This window comes from Psittacula echo (assembly GCF_963264785.1).
Source record: "Psittacula echo genome assembly, chromosome: 16".
Taxonomy (NCBI): domain Eukaryota; kingdom Metazoa; phylum Chordata; class Aves; order Psittaciformes; family Psittacidae; genus Psittacula; species Psittacula echo.
The window spans coordinates 5,198,520-5,218,263 of NC_137752.1; the positions used below are offsets into that span (position 1 = coordinate 5,198,520).

The 19,744-nt window shown below is 50.7% G+C and overlaps 2 protein-coding genes across 2 annotated transcripts in view; one reads left to right on the forward strand and one right to left on the reverse strand.

Annotated features, from left to right (window-relative positions):
• Positions 1-4,120: 4,120 nt before the first annotated feature.
• On the forward strand, positions 4,121-4,486 carry QRFP (pyroglutamylated RFamide peptide; the record flags this gene model as incomplete). Its single annotated transcript, XM_080630811.1, is given in 2 exon segments — positions 4,121-4,216; positions 4,220-4,486. Coding segments are annotated over 2 exon segments (363 nt in total).
• Positions 4,487-9,638: 5,152 nt separating this feature from the next.
• Positions 9,639-19,744, reverse strand: part of ABL1 (ABL proto-oncogene 1, non-receptor tyrosine kinase) — a 77,707-nt gene continuing 67,601 nt past the window's right edge. The window contains exons 7-11 of the mRNA XM_080630755.1: positions 19,026-19,210; positions 16,777-16,929; positions 16,047-16,136; positions 15,563-15,727; positions 9,639-13,285 (exon numbers count right to left, since the gene is read on the reverse strand). Coding sequence (XP_080486881.1) covers positions 11,586-13,285; positions 15,563-15,727; positions 16,047-16,136; positions 16,777-16,929; positions 19,026-19,210 — 2,293 coding nt within the window. The 3' untranslated portion in view covers positions 9,639-11,585. The remainder of the gene's footprint in view (positions 13,286-15,562; positions 15,728-16,046; positions 16,137-16,776; positions 16,930-19,025; positions 19,211-19,744) is intronic.

Consider the following 19,744-nt stretch of genomic DNA (forward strand, 5'->3'; position numbering starts at 1 on the left):
GGAAGCGGTACCCAGCAAGGAAGAGAAGGAGGGAGGGAGCAGGGGTGCAGCAGCCTGGGCAGATGGGATACCTCCATTCATCTCTACTTTGGGCACAGACACCCAGCAGTGGCCTCACTGAGCTGAACAGGGACTGGGGGACACTCAGTGTGTGGAGCCCTGAGCCCCACAGAGCCCACAGGACTAAACTGCTGCTCCATGGTCCCAGCTCACCCCATGGTGCTACTGGGATGGGGAGGGCTCGGCTGTGCTGCAGCCTGTGCCGGCACCAGACTGTGGCAGTGATTCCTTCTCTGGTCTCTAAACCCTTCACCTCCCTCCTGCAAGAGGATGCAGCTACAAAGGGACAAACTCCTCAGTCCCCATCACCCCTGGCCTGGTGCTGCAAGGACCCAGCACTGAGCATCATGGAGCTGTTTTAGCAGAGCTTGAAACAGGGAGCACAGCGAGGAGGAGGAGGAGGAGAGGAAGGCTCCCGGCACGGCTCCACTGCATTTTGCTGCTCTTCCCTCCCAACCAGACCCACTTGGATTCACTTTGGGCTTTCACCATCCAAAAGCTGCGACCTTTCCCAAAACCCTTGGCTCGGGACAGCACATCCCAAGCTCTGCTCGCTCCCAGCCTGGGGATCTGCATTCGTTTCCGCCCAGGATGAGCCATGCTCTGGCTCAGCACCTGCAGATATTCAAAGCCTTTCATTTCTTCAAATCCCTTTAAGGCTTTGCAAAAAGAAGCCCCAAGTGGGGCTTAGCATCTGCAGGGCCCTGATAACCAGGCACAGGCGAAGGATGCTTCTCACCAGCCAACCCAAGGAGGAGCTGCTACAAGGTGTGGGGCTCCGTTCTGCCTTTGCCTCCCTGCAAAGACTCAAATGGGGGATTATGTCCAAAAACTGACCCCAAAGCAACCCGGCCTGAGAGGGCTCTATGGGAACAGAGCGGGGAGGGGGACAGCCAGGACCCTGCCATGCTTTTCTGCTTGTACTACAGCAGCAATGGGGAGCAGAACCCCTGCCCTGTCCCCAAGGGACACCATCAGACAGACAGACTGCCCAAGGACAGGAGGAAAGCTCCCACCATCCCTGTTTCCAGGGCAGCTTAAGGCACAGGGAGATCAAAGGCTCATCTTCCCTGCGTGCTTCTCCTTTCTTTTAAGCCTTCCCCACCTTGGATCCTGTGCTGCACAAGCCCCTTCCCCTCGCTGGGCGAGTCCCTGTCTGTCTGTCCCGGCAGGAAAACAGGGACCAGTGATGTATTCGGGATCACCGCAGCTCCCCCTCTGCCAAAGATGCTCCTCTGAGCCTTTAGACAAGGACGAGCTCCGAGCACAGGCACCAGCTCCACCGGCTCCATCCCTGCCCAGGGGCTGGATGCTCAAACCATGGGATTTGGGGATGCTCAGGAGTGGCATTTCCCAGCCAGCACAAGAGCAGGAGCCCCCAACAGCTTCCAAGGATCTCCCTGTGCCCCTCAGGACCCCTTTGGAATGGGCTGTGCGCAGGCAGGGAGCAGAACACCCATCTTTGCTTTCTGTCCATCAGTTTCCACGGATGAGCAGTAGCCGGGTTTCCTAGTGCTCACCTTCAGGACAAGGCAGCACACGGAGCCACGTGTCTGAGTGGGAAGGCTCATCCCTTCCCTGGCCCCCTCCACCAGTAGTTTTCAGTGCCAGGGAGGGGATGCAGGATGCTGTACGTGCAGCTTGTCGGTAGCACACCCTTGTGTACCTGCCCCTGTCACCCAGGACTCCCTCCTGACCCTGTTTTGACTTGCACGAGAGGTATTTCATCCATGCCAAGATGCTGGATTTCCCAGGATTATTCCCGAGCACTGCAGCCCTGGATTAGGCTAAACCCATCCGTGGTGACACTGCCCCGGGGAGGGATGGCTTGGGAGGGGGGTGGTCCAGGACCTGGCCACACACGTTCTGATGGAGCCCTGGGCCAGGTCGTGGTGTGTAGCAGTGCTGTGAAGTCTAGGTCATGTGTGAGTGGTGTCCAACGCTGTACATGTGGACTTTCTAAACTCCTTAATAAAAGGAACTCATCGTTAGTTGGTGTTTTGGCAGCTGTGCCCATGGAGGAGCCCATTGTGGTGATGGCAAAGGGAACAGCACCGGGTTACTGCAGCTCCCACCATGCTGCTGGTGACACTGGGCTCACACATGGCATCCAGGGACCATCCCGTTGTGGGCTTGGCCTGCCAAAACCCCTCTGTGTGCTGCTGGGAAGGGCTGGGGAGACCCAGCAGGGCAGGGATGGGGCAGTGGAGGCATCCTGGGTGATGCTGGAAGGTGCCAGCATCGGGGACCACACTTTAGCACTGATGGCTGCATGCACTGGCCAAGGAGGGTGGGAGCACTGGGGCTTGTCTGTGTAGGGCCAGGCCCTAAGCAGGTTTGAGGGTTCAGGGTTCTCTGTTAGTGCTGTGCACCCGCCACACTCGCACACACATCTGGCCGGTATGCACCAGACAAGGGGATGGAGGATGCTGGTATCCCCAGACAAAACCCTCCCTCCCACCAGCATCCCCACCAGTTGCCAGTGCCTTCACTCCAGCCCCAGCACAGCACAAGCAGCCTCTCCTCTAAATAAGACAGCAAACGAGGGAGGTGCTCTAATTAGTGGCAGTGCCGTGCTCCCATTGTGGCAGCTCCACCAGCCTGTCCCCCTGTCCCCCTCCTCATCAGGGCCACGCACTAAGGGGTGACACAGCCATTAGCACCAGCGGGTATTTAATGGCCAGCAGCGCGGGCTGAGCAGCTCAGTCTGGGCACGGAGCAGGGCCGGTGCAGCAGTGCTGGGGCATTGCCCGAGGCAGAGAGGTGAGTGTCTGCCTATGTCTGTCTGTGCTTTGCATCCTTACCTTGCTGGGCAGTGCAGGAGGCAAAGGCTGGTGGGAGGCAGCGAGGGGCAATGGTCTGGACACTCACGGGTACCACCGATGGGATGGGACTCAGCAGCACTGATTGCTTGCTCCCTGCTCTGGGTGCACCCAGGGATTTGGGTCCATGATGGGCAGCTGGGTGAGAAGAGGGAGAGCGCAGAAAGGCAGATGAACAGATCATGGGAATGTTTTTAACAGCGCAGCAATTAATGATTATTTGACTTTATTGGATCACCTTAACTGTGTACTGCAGGAATACCTAGTCATTCATAGACTACACAAGGGATTCTAATAGGGAGCAGGCAGACGCCGCTTGGATCATCATGTTCCTGCTTAGAATTAGCTATCAATTTACAGCCTATACTTTCAAATTATAGACCTTCAAAGGCTAACCTAGAGAAAGACAAAATAATTGTTGCAGGCAGAAGGTGTGAAGGAGGCAGGGAGCACCCCACAGCAAAGCCCAGGGGCAGAGAAGTTGCTGGGAAGGGGGGAACAGGGTCTTGGGCTCAGCTGGGCCCAGCACAGGAGCGAGGAGCACCCACAGCATCCTTCCATCAGCATAAGGCAGACACCCTGCAGTGTCCCCATCACCTGCAGTGACTTTTAAGGCAAAATCTCCAGCAAAAAGTAATAATAATAATAATAATTAAAACCCCCATATCCCCTCACTGAGACCTGCGGGAGGAGGAAGGGGCAGCAGAGCAGCCCTGCCTGTGCTCAAGGTCATCCCAGTGCAGCATCGCTCCATGCCGTGCTGCTCAGCACCTCCAAGCCCCATAAAGCAGAGGGATGTCGAGCACCTTCCTCCGGCTCTCACATTAGGTAGGCATTGCAGGTAGGACCTGCACACAGGGAGGATGAGGCTGGCTCAGGTGAATGCACTTAAGTCCTCCCTGCAGTGCTTCTAAGAGGAATGAGCAGCTCAGAAGCCCATCAGCCTGAGTGGTAATAGCCCGGCTCAGCCAGCCCCATCCTGGCTGTGAACCAGGGGAGTCGCAGCAGGGAGCTGATACAGATGGATGGGAAGAGGTCTGAAGGAGGCAGGGGGGAGATGCAAAGGAGGCTCAGATCCTAATGCCAGCATCCTTGCTTCAACTGGGTGCTGGTGTAGAGGAGCAGTGGCTGCTGGAGGGGTTTTCTTGCTGGGGTGTGGGATAGGTACATGCGCCAGCCAAGGCTTTGGCCGCTGCCTGAAGATGCTCTGTGGTTACTGATGTCTGCCCTTCCTCCAGATGAGAGCCCCCTTCTCGCTGTCCTGCCTCTTCCTCCTGAGCCTGGGGACCTGCTTCCCCTCGAGCCAGCCGCAGGAGCCGGGACCCCCGGGGGAATGAACCCTGCTCGGTCCCAGCGGGAGAGCGGCGGCCGAGGACGCGGGGCCCTGGAGGGCAGGAGCGGAGCGGCGGCGGAGCGAGGAGCTGAGCATCGCCCGGGGGCTGCGGGGCTACGGAGAGGAAGGGGCCGGGCGGCGGGCAGGCCGGCAGCGCGGCTCCGAGCTCCGGGCCGGCGAGAAGAGCAGCGCAGCGCTGGGGAACCTGGCCACGGAGCTCAACGGCTACAGCAGGAGCAAAGGGGGCTTCACCTTCCGCTTCGGGAGATGAGCGCCTGGACTCGACCTCCCGCCTCCTGCGGGTCACCCAGTCCCGTCCTTCCCTTCCGTCTCATTTGGGTTTCCTGGGACAAAAGGGTGGGGGGGGTTTGCTGCTTGGGGAAGGGGAACAGAGTGTTTGCTCCGCTTGCAGCCCTGCTCCAGCTCTCCTGTCCCCGTCCGAAGCCAGTGCAATAGAAGAGGAGGAGGGTGCCTTAAGAAGAAACCCCTGTCACACGTAGCCTTGGCTGGGGCACAGGGATGCTGCACCAGGACAGGCAGAGCGGCATGGCCAGAGGGGCTGAAGGGTTACAGCAGTGCTGGTGGTGTCCTGGTGGTGCCAGTATCTGTGGTACAGGGCTGTCGGGAAGGAGCAGGACCCTCAGAGCTCTCCATAGAGCTGTAGCGTTGCTGCTCTCCTGCCTGCTAAGGAAAAGTCCCTCTGGCAGCTAATTCTGCTTAGTGTCAAGATGCCGCTTACAGGAGCTCCTGCGTGCGAACCGGTGGGCTGAGAAAATCCTGTCCTTGGAAACCCCTGCAGTGAGCACAGAAATCTGCTCCCGCATCCCCAGTCCTGCTGCAGCCCCACTGCCCGGCCCCAGGACCCATCCCCGGGTGCTGGCAGAGGGACCAGGGTGAGGGGGTGATGACTGCCCTTCAGTGTCCTTGTCACATCACCCAGCACTCACCCTTCCTGGCCTCATCACCACCTATTCCTGCTGTAATCCCTGCAGTAACTTGGGTGCAGAGGACCTGAAACAAGGACCCCTGCACCTACCCACGACCACAAACGGGTGCTCGGTGTCTTCCTGCTCTCCAGTCCCCTCCGCTGCCAATGGTGCAGCTCGGGGACTTGCAAGCCCCAAAATCCAGTACAGGACAAGCTTCATCTTCAGCCTTCTCCTCCTCTGGGCAGATTTAGCTCTGCCAATGCCAATGACGACATTTGCTTTTGTGCCTGCCACTGCAGGCAAGAGATATTAGTAATCAGAGGTCTAACTACCTGGCTTGCAGGCACTAACAGCAAGTTAGACACCAAACGACTGCTAATACTTCATTGCAGGCACAGAAATGAAGCAGGGCAATGATTTGCAAGAGCTAAATTGCACCCTCAAAATCAAAGACTGTGTCAGGACTTGGTTGGGGGGTGGGGGTGGAAATCAGGCTCCAAGACATGCATTACAAAATCCATCAGCAGACAGATCACTTAATACAGCACTGCCAGGCCAGGGCGAGCTGCTCTCACAGTGGGAGCGATGTGGGACCGAAGGGGGAATGGATGCAAGCTGGAACCTGCAAGAAAACACCAGGTGTAGGGAGGAGTGATGGAGGCAGGGGCTGGTGAAGGGAACTACGTGTGGGTCACAGCCCCATGGGTGTGGAATGGGAGGGAGTCCAGGGATAGAGGTGATCAGGGTTTGGTCTTTGCATGAGGATGGTGCTGGCTGTGATGAGAGGAAGGGCATTTCCCTTCCCCTGCATCCCTGCTGCACCTCGCACCACGGGGACCACAGCAGCGACCAACAAACCCAGTGGCACTTGGGGGGGCTGAACCCACCCTGGGCACCCCAATCCTAACCCTGCTCCCTCATGGCTCCCACCAAAGGCTGTGGGTGCAGGGGACACAGGCGCAGCGGAGACAGGAGCTTTATCGATGTTTCTATGGCAACATCTCTTTTTTCCCTCCTTTCTTTTGAGCATTCAAACCATCGATAAACACGCACTGATCAATTTTACCCTGCGCTGGAGTTGGGGAGGGGAGGGAGGGCAAAGAGCTCTGGAGCAACACTGGGTTAGCGAAGGCCGGTAAATCCCTGGCTTTGCCGTGATGGATCGCTGCAGGGAAAAGTGGCACCGTGTGCTGTGGGAAGGGAAAGGAAACCTGCTGGGTGATGGTGGGGCCCGGAGGGGATGCCTGAGCTCCTGCTCTTAAGTCCAGGGGAGGAATAGGGTCAGAGCAGCGGGATAAAACCATACACATAATGAGGCCCTGACTGAAGCACAACCACCCTCTGGGTAACTTATTTACAAGTAAAAGCCAGAGCTTCCCACAGCCCTTACCTGGTATCTGGAACAGAGCTGGACTCAGCCCAGGCACTCCAGGGCTCCTCAATGGGCATAGGAATGCCACAGGGATGGTGCCATCACCCTCTTTACCCATGGGGAGGAAAGGGGCACTCCTTGGGATGGCTGATGGGAACAGGCAGCACTCCAGGCTCTTCACTGTTGCTCCTTGGTCATTGGGGCTTGGTGGAGGAGAACGTAAAAGTGAATGGAAAATAACTGCCTGGAGCCTGGGGGTGTTGTCTGGGAGGAGGGAGAGGGGGAACACATGAGGAGTGACCCCCAGGAGGCTGGAAAGCCCATCCCTGCATGCTGGACATGGAGAGCTCCCATGGGAACACGCACCCCTTCCCAGTTCCTCCCCTCTCAGGTCCCTTTGTGGGGCAGCTCCCCAGGGGACACCCAGGCCCCCAACACCTTTGAGCGGAGAGCTCAGAACCCACCTGCACATTGAAGGAGCTAGATTCGTTGTGACATGGTCACACAGACAGCAGAGCGTGGACAAGGCAGGGCAAGGCCACTGTCATGCAAACAGCCCACAAAGGGACAGCACCAGGTAGCACTGGATGCTTCTACACATGGCCAGTGGGTTCAGCCAAGCAAGGATCGATGCAGACACTTGGTGCCATCACCACCACTGCTGGGACCCTCTATAAAACACTCTGTTGTCCTTCCCTGACCAGAGTACAACCTTGGTCCTTCCCCTGGCCCTATCTCCACTCATCTGCTCCATTCCCACAGGCTGCTCCCCATCCCAAGCAGTCCTGCAGCACTACACACACTCATACAATAGGAGCAGCAAACCTCAGAAACCCAAGTGGATCCTCTGTAGAGAAAGAGCACGATTTAATCACATCCATGGGACTCATGAAGTGGTTAATGCATCATAACTGGGTCATTCAGCACTGCAGCTTTGGGAGCAGGGGTAGGACCTCTATCAGCACACTGGATGTTTGGACAAACACAGCCTTCAACAGGGGGGTGATTGCTGGGGAAGCACTTCAGTGTAGCCTGGGACACAGGTAAGCTTTCTGTTGAGCTGGATGAAACACCAAGCAGCACTTCAGGGTGACAGGTTTGAGCCTTGCCTAAACAGTCAAATGACTTGCAGGGCTGGCCCTAACCCACAGCTTTAGGGCACCAACAGCACTACCAAGGCATCAGAACTGATCAGAGAAGGCGGTTTATCCAGAAGCATCATTCTCAGCAACCCACCCAAGCCAGAGCTCACGCTTAGACCAGGAGCCACGTGCTTTGAGATGCCAGCGTGACACCTGGAACCACCTCGTCAAGGGTGACACAGCCTTTAGGTCTATTTTCCTCTCTTTTCAACCATGAAATGATTAATGTTAGGGAAGGAAGAGGCTGTCAGTTGACCCCCAATCATCCCTGGGGCAGGCAGCACACTGGTCCAGCAGCATCTCCATGCGACACCAGCCCATCCTTAATAACTTTCTTCTCCTTTTGAGAGAAAGCGTGAGCATAAAACACTGACCACACTTTACATCTTGTGACAAGCAAATTCTCAACAAAAGGCAGGGTGACATTAAAGGAAAACTTGAAAGAGTGAACATTGTAATTTCAAAGACATGAAAAACCAAAACAAAAACACGACGACAGCTATTTTTCCTCCAGAACACTCTCACTTTTAAGCTCAATAGCCTTGAAAATTGGAGCAATCAAACTGTTAAATGCATTGATCTGTTAAATCAACTCCTACTGTACTCAGCTAAATTTAGCCTTTAATCCCACTCCCAACACTTGCAGATCCGGGGCTTTCCCCAGCTACATCAACCGGCCTCTGCCTTCCCATGGAACCATGGTCTGGTCCCTGAGCACGCCGAGATGGAGATCATAGGGAGCAATTGTATTTAGGGGCAGGTTAAGCTTCGTCTTCCCTCAGCCCACAACTATTCAAGGCTTTACACTACAGATGCATGTAAAGAGCAGCCTGGACATTGTTCTTTACCAGGATCACAGTCACAAAACCACCAGGAACCCCTTGTAGCTCTGCATGGAGATCACCAGATACCACGTTGCTGAGAGGCAGCCTGAGCCTTGCTGAGTGCAGGCCATTTACTGCGTTTATAATTGCCAACAGCATCCTCCCGCTCCTCTTTCTATCTTCTCCAGGCTCATTTAGAAGTGGCTCAATGCAATTGCTGTCACAAGCAAGACCCGGTTTCCAATGAGCCTTGTTCCCATCAACGAGCGAGCAGTTCCCTGTGCCAGGGCTGTCTTATTGAGGGGATTAGAAATCAAACAAGCAAGGCTATAACCCTAAAACATCATTGAGTAACTGCAGGACCTCGGGCACACCATTCACCATCTGCCCTTGCTGCCTTCTCATCCTTTTTTAATCTTTCGCATCTTTGTTAATCAAGGCAGTACCTCATTTTAGAGCCTGCTTAGTACCTGGATATGTCCCTCCCTCAAGATCTGCTGGAAAGGCTGAAGGTGATGTGAAAACAGGAACTAAGCGTGGACAACCAGAAATGAGGGAGGGAGCAGCCAGAACTGTCTGAGGAAAGGAACCACAGATCATTTTATAGCAGAAGAGGAAAATACAACAGCAGCTGAATTGTGGAACACAAACAGTTATCAGGAAGATGAACAGCCCCATTCCTCGCAGTGTTCAAGGCCAGGCTGGATGGAGCCTGGAGCAACCTGCTCTAGTGGAAGGTGTCCCTGCCCATGGTAGGGGGTTGGAACTGAAGGAGCTTTAAGTATTTTCCGACCCAAACCAGTCTGTTATAACAATTTATGATGAAAAGTTTAAAGTCAAATCTCTGATTTAAATCTCATGGAAAACAACAACAAAGTGATTCAAAAGAGATGATGATGCAATCTTTATTCTGTGCATCTTGTTTCTCTCTTGACTTTTCAGAGCCAGATCAAAAAGGACATGGAAAGATGCTGCTGTCTGGCTCTGACCACCTACACAGGGAAGCTGGTTTTGGACAGAGTCTAAGGGGAGGTACCAGGGTTAGAAGAGGCTTCCAACAGACAAACACAGGTTTTCCTCAACATTGATTTATTTTTAAATATACTACGCAAGAGAGACTGGAATAAAAAATAAATCAAAACAATGAAAGAGAGAGAAGAAAAGGAAGAATTGAAAGTCGTGTACAGAAACAATCTGTACTGGACCAAATTCAAGGGGAAACAGCCCCCTTAGGTATCACAGAGACGAAGGACAGAGCTATTTACACACTGTAAAAAAGACAAGTCTACAAAAGTGTGTAATAACGAGATACAAATGTATAATATAGTGGCACAATATGTTATCAAAGTAAAAACAGTACCTCCAGGAAAGAGTCCAGGGCTTGGGTTGGGGTTTTTCTCCTTCCATTTTTCAAGGCAGCCTGTGGCAGAAGTGTGTATTTTCCTTTGAACATTTGTCATGTGTTAAGTCATGGCTGTTTGTGAGGGTGAGAAATGGTGTGAACACACGAGTGAACTACTAGAAATCATATACAAAAACAGTCCCAAAGAAAACAGCATAAAATACAATTGAAGGCAATTAGTGTTTAAGATACACAAGAGGGGTCACAAGAGTTACAGGGGAACAGGAACATGGAAAACGTTTTTCCTCATTTTTGCAACTGTTAAGAGGAGTTAAATTGCACTGTTAATAGCCCTAAACCTTGTTCTTTCACCATTGTCCCAAGTCACAGTTAGTTCCCACTCATGTTGCATTAGTTGGGAAGGTCACAGGACCTTGGAAAGGAAGCCCAGGAGTCCTGCTGTCAGCATTTTGTGGCAGTTTCCTTGGGAGATGCACCTAAGAGAAGCATCTGCAGTCTTCACAGATCCTTGTTTGATGCTGGATGGAACCACACCAGCATGAGGGTAGTGATGGTTTTAACCCCAAAGTACTGGCATCTTCATTAGCACAGGCAGGGAGGCACCAGGGCCCCTCAAAGGACAGGTCTCTACGGGAGGGCAGCAGCCGGGTCTCACCTCCCCTGGCAGAACAAAGAGCTGGAAATTCAATGAGAGAAGCAGCAGTTCTCACCCATCCATGATGCACGAGCTCAGCTGAAACCAGTGCTAGAGGCACAGTGGTGTCTCTGAACTCATCCTGAGCCACCTCCCCTGCTGCAACCCTCCGGTCCTTCAGGGAGCAATGCACCATCAGGGAGCTCAGCACCATCCTTTTGCTCCCCGGTCTCTGCAACCCTCCACCCCAAACACCAGCCTGGTTAACACTTGGTATCACAAGAGTGCGACAGCACATCCTTCTTCAGACCTTCTATGGTCTCTTTTCACTGCCAAGGGAGATCCACAAACAGGCTCCTGCGCCACTACATTAGCGAGTGCTGCCTGCAACATTTTGAACCCAAGCAATTCATCTCAACAGCATTAAGAAATTAATGAAAACAAAACACGAAGGGCATCAGGTGGAATCCCAGGGAGAATCTGAGCAAACATCACTTGTAGCACTCTGTCATTAAAACTCTCCTTATATCAACCATTTCCCCCCTTCCCTCCCGAGCACCAAAGCTGTTGCATTAATGCCAGGTATATGTCAGACTCGGGCCAGGCACACGTGTTGCAACTCTCCCAAGTAACACAGTGGGTATATTGCTATTCAAACACTCATCCTTGTGTACAGTGGGGCAGAGGGAAGGGATGAAAATGCATTAGGAAGTTCCTCCTGAGGAGGATGGCATCTCAGTGTCCATCAGTCTGGCTTCAGTCCTAATGGTCTGTCCAGAACAATAAAATATTACTAAAAAGGCATGGTGTGACATCAGCATTTAGACTTGTAGTCCACAAGGCAAGAACTCCACAGATAAGACGATTACAAGTATATGAAACACAGGGAATCTGAGTTAAGAGGGTGGAAAATGCCTCTTGAACACAGCCCTGCCCTTTGGAGCTGGGGCATCCATTCACAGTCTGTGTCTTTCGCACAGCCCTAACCTGAACGCCCACAGTCCTTTGCCAGTCTCCACATGTTACTCTCTCCACAGTTGGCTTTGGCCCAATGTGATTTTATGTTATTATTATTATTATTATTTTGGTTTTTAACCTGGTTTCTGCTACCTCTGAACAATGTCGCTGATTTCTTTCACTGAACTGAGAAGTTTGCTAAAGTCCTGGGTGGCTGCAGGCCCGCTGCCAGCCGTTGCTGGGCAGATCTGAAGCTCCCGTAGGTTGTTCTCCAGCTTATTGATGGCCTCCCGAAAGGCAAATTTGTTCCTCATCTGCTGAATGGAGTCCACGTAGCTCACGCAGAAGGTGTAGAGGTTCTTGCCAGCTTCCAGGACAGCGCTGTGGCTTGCCATTTGTTCAGAGTTCTTGCTGATGGCGATCCGCAGGGCCTCAGTGCTTTCCAACACCACCCCTTTAGTGATGGTGCCACTGGCAATCCTCTCCGGGGGCTGCCGGGTCTTTCGCAGCGAGACCCTGGTGGATATGAGAGGGATGAAGGCTGTAGATGACGGTTGGTCCCCACCTGGGGCAGAGGGTACTGATGAGGAAGAGGCAGCTGGGGTTGCTGTGCTCATCAGCAGCTTTGTAGAGGACTGTGGCTTTGGTACAGAAGGGATCCCCAGCTTTTTCACACCTTCCCCTGACTGGTTTGGCTTGACAGCATCACTGCTTGCAGCCTCTCCAACCTGAGTCAACTGTTTGGATTTCGGCCCAGACACCACCTCTGCTGCTGCTTCATGGCTGGGACTGTGAGAAACCTTCCCAGGCTTGCTGATAGAGGATGAAGAGAGCGGAAGTGGAGGTGCTGGTTTCAGCTTCGACAACTTCCCTTTGTCCTTCCCTGCTGACTCCGAGGTCTGCTTGAGCCTCCTCAGTCGTGGCTCCTCAGAGGAAGCCTTGCTAGCACCCACGAACCCAGCAGGGTTGGGTTTGGCAGCAGAACCTTGGTCCATCATCACAGTGGTACCTAAGGCACTGGATTTGCCTCCATCATCCTTGTGGAGCACGCTGGAGGAAGGAGGGGCAGCAGGTTGCCTACGGCCAAGTTTTGGCGTCAGGGAGGGAGGGCTGGAGCCAGGGCTCGACTCTGCATCTTTGAACACATCATCCGTGGTCTCTTCATTTTTCTTAAGCAGCCTTGGAGGAGGGGTCACTGTTCCCCTGACAGCAATGTCAGTCTTGGTCTCGTTTGCCCGCTTCCGAGGCAGCGCTGGCTTCTCACTTTTGTGTCCCCCAAAAGTAGAGGAATCAAACTGACGTCCTGTGGACTGCAAATCCCGAGGCAGAGTCACAGATTTCCACTCTGTGTCCTTTGCTCCGTGGGGCACACAAGAGGCTGAGCTGGACCTTAAGAAACGCTTGCTGGAGCTGGAACTACTCTCCTCTTCACCAGCCACCCCTCGACTGCTGCTCATCGTGCTGGACTTCTTCCCTAAATGGGGAGATAGAAATCCAGAGTTCCCAGGGACAACCCCGTTGGTGACACCAGCCCCATTGCTTGGGCTCTGGAACTTGGAGGGGTCAGCTGGGTCTGCAGCGGGTGCACTGAAAGCTCCATTGCCAGGATCCCTGCACTCCTCCTCCCCACCTGCCCTGCGGTCCGAGTGGCCATCCATCTCTCTGAAGGAACTGCTCCGTTTCGGAGGGGTAGGGGCAGTCTTCTTCTTCTTCTTGATAAGGGCACTGAAGAGGTTGTGCTTCTTGTCTTTTGGAAGCAGCCTCTCATCTTCATTCAAACTGCTCTCCAGGGCCACCCTCTCCTTCCGTGGGAGTAAGGGGGAAATAGCAGGTTCATGATCCAGAGGATCTGCAAGGCAAAGAAAAGAGTCCTACTGAGTGTTGCTTCAAGAGCCACAACAATCAGTTTTCTTCCAGGATCAAACCACTGCAGCACCTCCAAAAGGTGCAGGTTCTGTGAAGAGAGACAACTTCAGACCATGAGTAAAGCAAGTACAGCCACACTCAAGCTTGCACTGAACGTGGTCCCTAATCCTGTATACATTCACTTCTAAGGTGGCTTCTACAGGATTTGGCTGCCAAACTACTTTCCCTGTAGGCTTTTGATTTAAACAGCGACAGACAAACACGAAATGTTTATGTTCAGATTTCCACCCTCATATCTGGAGACTTGTCTAAACATCACACTGAAGAAGATAAATATTAAGAGACTTTCAGTCCCTGAGCTGTTGCTGTCTTTCGAGTAGCTGACCATCTGAATTAATGAGACATCTCTGTAACCCACCTCCATCCCCAGCCTCCTTGGGCATTTAAATTCTGATACTCCTAACCTCTTTTCCTAATGTTATCCTCTTTGGGGAATGGAAATAACTTTTTCACAGGCAGAAATCATGGCACCCTTTGACAGCTGAACACTGCAGGTCCTACCACCACAACGATGGCCAGCTTCGTGCAATAATGGAAGGAAGTGGTAATAGCAGCCTCCTCCAGCAGCAGTGCTCCAAAAGGAAATGATGGGTGACCCTTTCTTCACTTACATGAGGTATTTAAAAATGAATAGTGGTTTATAATAAATTTATATGGAGTCCTGAAGGTCTCTGTATTTGACTGACAGGGGGTCTCATTCCCAGGCCAGGCACTCAGATGGCATTCTAATTCAGAGGAGGAATGCCTTCAGGGCACACAGACATTACAGCTCAACTAGGCAGCAAGAAGGGAGATGAAGCAGAGTCATAGGGGAAAAGAAGCATGCTTCTTAGTCATATATTGGTGATTATCATGCTCTGGGTAGGATTTTGGCTGAGGAAGGGATTCTGGTGGAGGGGAGAGAACGGAAGAAAAATAGCTGTGTACTTTGAGAAGACAGTATGCTTCTACAAGACCTTACTGTGGAGATTCACAGAAAACTAGCAGCTTGTACAGAGGATCAGCCTCCTTGCTATGGAAACACTGACAATAGAAGGGGGAACTGCAATGGAACTTTAATGTGAAATATTTTCTTTCACAAAAAAAGAGTGAAATGATTCCCAGCATAATGTTAAAATCGTATTATTCCTGCTGCACTTGAACCTCTCAAAGCCCTTAAGTATTTAAATGAAGTTATTTTACTTCAAAGCTTGTAATAGTAGGCAATTATATTTCCTATATATGGTAAATAACCTTCTTAAGTCGCTGATACTTCCTTTTTCCAACATTTTACATCCCCTCGATTTTCCTCTCTTTGCCTGGATGTACATCTGCTCCTGAAACATGTACCGCTAGGTGAATTTGACATAACACAAAAAAGGTCAGTCACGTGAATGGCCAGAGAAGGCAGCCTCAACAGGGGATGGAAAATACACCGTCTTTTGTTTTACCTTGTTATTTTCCAAATGAACTAGACAAGTCTACTGTATCTATGCAGCATCTTATCACTGCTTCTATTACCTCAGAATGGAAGGCAAGTGCTTGAAGAAACTGATTGAATGAGAATTTAATTTTATAGAAGATTCTGTAAATACCTTTTTGTCCCTTGCTGAAATTATATTTGGTACCTGCCAAAAGTAATACTCTTCAGTGCTGCAAGCACAAATCTGGTAGGATGGAACAGTGAAGAAACCTCCCTTATGGGGCTTGCTAAACCTGAGCAATCGTCCTGCTTTAAATAATGTAATATGGTAGTGTAAAGCGGCTTGAACACAGCAGATTACTCAACACTTGGATTCAGTGGGAGACCCCACTGACAGCTCCTACCAGGGAATTGGAGGAGGATATGATCAGAGAGCTCTGTGCTCAGGCTCTGGTCTATAGGAAGCTGCAGGCAACAGCCATTAAGTTGAAAGAATTCCTAGGGCTTCTCTAAGCAACGGCAGGTATAGCACCGATCCCGCTGCAGTTAAGGACTCACACTCTCAGCTGCTGGATCTGGTCCCAGGATTAGCAACCTACCTCTGCAAAAGATAATAAAAGGAGTTCTGAACCCGTGGAAGCAAGCTCAGCAGCCTGTCACCCAGAAGCACAATACTGGTACGGAGAGATGGCACCTGTTATTGGACACAGCTCTGCCTAGGTGAAGACTTGGAGCAGGACACACATTTTATTTCCCTCTGTATTTCCTGAAGGAATAATGACTTTAATTAAAACCTACCACACTCCCCCTGGCCTCGAGCATGTGCAGTCTCCAAGCCCTCATTGGCATCTTTGCTTTCAGCAGCTCTCCTCGATGTTCGTGTTTTGGTTGGTAACTCTGGGGCTTGCAGGAAATTGCTCACTACGCTCCTCATGCCCTTCTTTCCCAATTCCTTCTCCACCTCTGCAATACACAGAAGAAAAACAATCATGACAATCCACAGAAGATAGAAAACCCTATTGCGCTGTTCAGAGTTAATAACACAAAAGAAAAGCAAACAACACAAAGCAGAGGTTCCTTGAGGTTGTTCAGCCACTTTGCCCTTTAGAATCAATCGTATGCCCAGAAACAAAGCCCTCATATAAAGGCACCTCTGCTTTCTATGCTGCTTACACCAGGCAGTATATAACTTAGCACTGAGTTTCTCTGCAAAACAACTTAGGAACAATGTGGCCCTTTCCCCATCCCTGGAATTGCTGGTCCAAGAGGAACTCACACCTACCATCCGATATGCTGGATTCCTGAAACATGGTTTCAAAGGCCTGATGGATCTCAGCAAAGGAAGGTCTATCAGAAGGGCTCCACTGCCAGCCTGAAAGAAAAACACCACCACTCAGAACTTCCCACCAGCATCAGACATTCAGTGCACGGCACCAGGAGGAGCTGGCTTTGCAGTTCCCTTTTTATAAAATGAGGGAGAGAAAATACTGACATGGAAATCTGGTTTATATGGGTGTCTGCAACCACTTCAGCTCAGTGATGGTTGCAGACACCTAGCACCCTTTATATCAGGTTCCCATGTCAGTATGAACAGTAGGTGCTGAGCACTGCTGGAAGAAAATAAATGTACCGCACTAAGTCACGTACCAAAAGGCCACTGTGGAAGAGTAACAGCCAGTCCTGCAAGAAGCCTAATAAAGCTCCTGCTTCATCCTTACAGCACAAGCTTTTCTTTAAGTTGTCAGGGAAAAGGAGACAAAGAAAACAGTGAGATGAACAACACATGTCTCCCCCAGGCCTGTGTGTTCCCAGTAGAGAAGAATGGTTGGTTTCATCATGTGTTCATCTTCTGGGGAAAGCAGCTTTAACCAAACATTTCTACACAGAGTTGCACCTTCACTGCAACTGGCAGGGGGCTTTTCATGCCTTGATCTATGTGGCCAGATCCTGGCACTTTTATTGCACTTCTGCAGAGCTAAAAAGCAGCATTTGCAGGGCTGAGGAACACTTACATGCTCTCATGAGCTCATAGACTTTCTCAGGACAGCCTTCGGGGCGCTCCATGCGGTAGTCTTTCTCCAACAGCTCATAGACTTGAGACAGGTCAATGCCAGGGTAAGGGGACATACCATAGGTTGCAATTTCCCACAGCAGAACACCAAAGGCTGCAGTGGAGAAAGAACAAAAGAGAAAGGGGGGTAAAATAAATCAATAACCTTTGTTTTCATCTTAAATGTGAGAGAATGTTTAGTGGGAGTAGTTACTAAACAGTGCTGCACGCTTAAACCAGCTCCGGGTGGCTCAGATCCCATGCTCAGCAGCAGCTTAAACGTTAAAGAAGCGTAACAAGCCTCTTCAGCAGCACAGACAGGTCTCCTGCGATATGACAGGGTAGAATTAGACTAATTTTCAATGTATCAGTTGTCTCAAACCTGAATGCCTTGAGATCCTTCAAGTCCTATTAAAGGCACAATTAAGAGACTTCACAGTGGATTAGTTGAAAGGGTTTCAGTGCTGCACTGCAGTCTCTCCCTCAATTTGACAGCTCCTCTCATCTGCAATCTCTCCCTAAAGGACTGGCACACTTTAATAGCTCAGTGGTTTTGGGGTGCCCTTGTTTAGCTGCAGCATGATCTAGAGGGGAAACCTTGGAAGCAGCATGAGAGGGAAGTTCCAGCAGTTGCTACTGACAAGACAGGGCGAGGGTGAGACAGTCTGGTCACAGGGAAAGCTGAATGGGAAAAGGGAGAGTACAAAAAGGATCTCGAAACAGGCATTCAGGTCCCCAAAGTTGATGGGGATGCAGGTCAATCCCAGGGTCAGGCAGCTAACCCAGGAGTCGAGCACACAGAATAAGCTCAACAGCAGTTCAACAACCTGCATGTAATTAGTTCAGTCACCCTATTCTGTTCTTAACCTGAAGAGAAAGCGATTACAATTCTGCATAAGTAAGGAAATCACATCACATTACATGGTAACACCACCAAGGGCAATTTACATTAGACATTTCTGTGCACGATTTTCTTTGATTGCTGTCTGGAGGCACTGAGGTGAAAGCATCTAAACTCTGGCGTGCCCAGCAGCAGCCATAGCCTCCGGGGACAGCTGGCTTGCTCTAATCAGATCTCAAAGTCCTCTGCCCAAGCTCTCACCACACGAGGTTACATTAACCCTAATTAAAGATATCCAATACTCCTTTTGGATCTTCCTTCTCCAAATACTCTCCCCTATTTGAATGAAACAGGGATCCTGCAGCCACCACACTGATACAGCAGCATCCATCCTTGAGACCGTAGCAGATACCAGCAGCAGCCAACACCACCACATACAAGTCCAAAACAGAAGAAACACGCTGGTCACAAAAGCATACTCCTTGGGAGGCTCTTTTGGGTTTCCTCCCCTGCCTATCAAACATTTTGCATCAGTTTCTTCAAAATAAAGCCTTTCTTTGCAGCTCTCCCCAAACTCCAGAAAACTTCATGGCTGGCTCACCACTCTCTGTGGGTTTCTGTATAGAAGATGCTCATGATAACATTTTCCAACTGCCTTTGGGACCACATCCCACAAACTTCTAGCTCATGTCACTGGGCGCTTTTGAGGATTTGACCAAGCTATGGCAGAGATATAAAACCCAAAGAAAGGCTGATAAAAAGTACAACGAGTTTTTCTGTGGTCAGATTTGATAGAATATAGCTCCATTTAGTTAAGCCTATGCATATCACCAGCACCTCAGGGCTCTTCAATAACCATTTGTCATCAAATTTTCACTCTGATTCTTCCTCATCTCATTCTAAAGATTATTCTTTGAAAATGCAGAAAGGCGAGCTTGGAGCTATCTCCAGACAGATACACACACAGTTGTGGAGGCTTTTTTAATACAGAATGAACCAGATTCCCGCTTGCCTCCTTGAAATAGAAAGCTCCTGGCTGTACAACAGCATAGTGCTTCATAGTCCTGCGCCTATTAAGGCAGTAGTACTGCTGCCCCCAGCCCCATTTTGTACATTTCTATAAGCACTACAGTATCCTTTATTTCTATATTTGCCAATGATTAAGCACAAAAAGCCAGGTTGGCATCCTCAATGCTCCACTCAAGGACTGACTTAGCAGAGATTAGTTCCTGCACCCTGCCAAGCTCATGGAACAATACAGCTCAAACCACGGAACGTGCTCCCTCCTGAAATGTTCCACAATGTCCTCAGCTCACAGCCCCGGACAAGATGACAATAACCTGCATTAATTCATATATGCAAAATCTTACCCCAGACGTCGGATTTAATGGAGAATTTGTTGTAGGCTAGGCTTTCTGGGGCAGTCCACTTGATGGGGAATTTTGCTCCGGCGTGGGCAGTGTACGTGTCGCCCGTCATTAGCCTGCTCAGGCCAAAATCTGCCACCTTCACCAAGTGGTTCTCCCCTACAAGGCAGTTTCTGGCAGCAAGGTCCCTAAAAATAAGAACAAAACCAGGCAGTGAGAAGCCTTTACCATCTCACTTTCAGCAACAGCAAGGAAACCTGCCATTCCCAAAGAAACCTGGGCCTGGGTGATTATTTTCATACACAGAAATTACGTAGCTCTGCACATCCATGTAAGAGGGAAAGTTATTTTCCATTCCAGCTCTGTAAGACTGTCATCCAAACTTTTTCTTTCTCTTTTTTTTATTTAATTTCAAGTGAAAGCTTCAAGAACCCCCTCACTTTCAATAAAAGCTGCCACCCTCAGGATAAAAATAATTTAAAGAAATGTCAGTGCTCAAGTTATCAATAGCTGAGGATGAGCACTGAATAAACCAAGTCTCACTGCCTCACTTCTTGCCCACCTCTCCAGCACTTCGGTCACCCCTGCCAACACCAGTCACTCTCCAGAACTCCTGTTCCAGGCCTTGATCAAGCACCAGGTTTAGCTCCCAGCAATGCTCTTCCTCCTCCAAAGAATACCACATTTTACAGCACAACCTTTTCATAGCTTGTTTTGGCCTT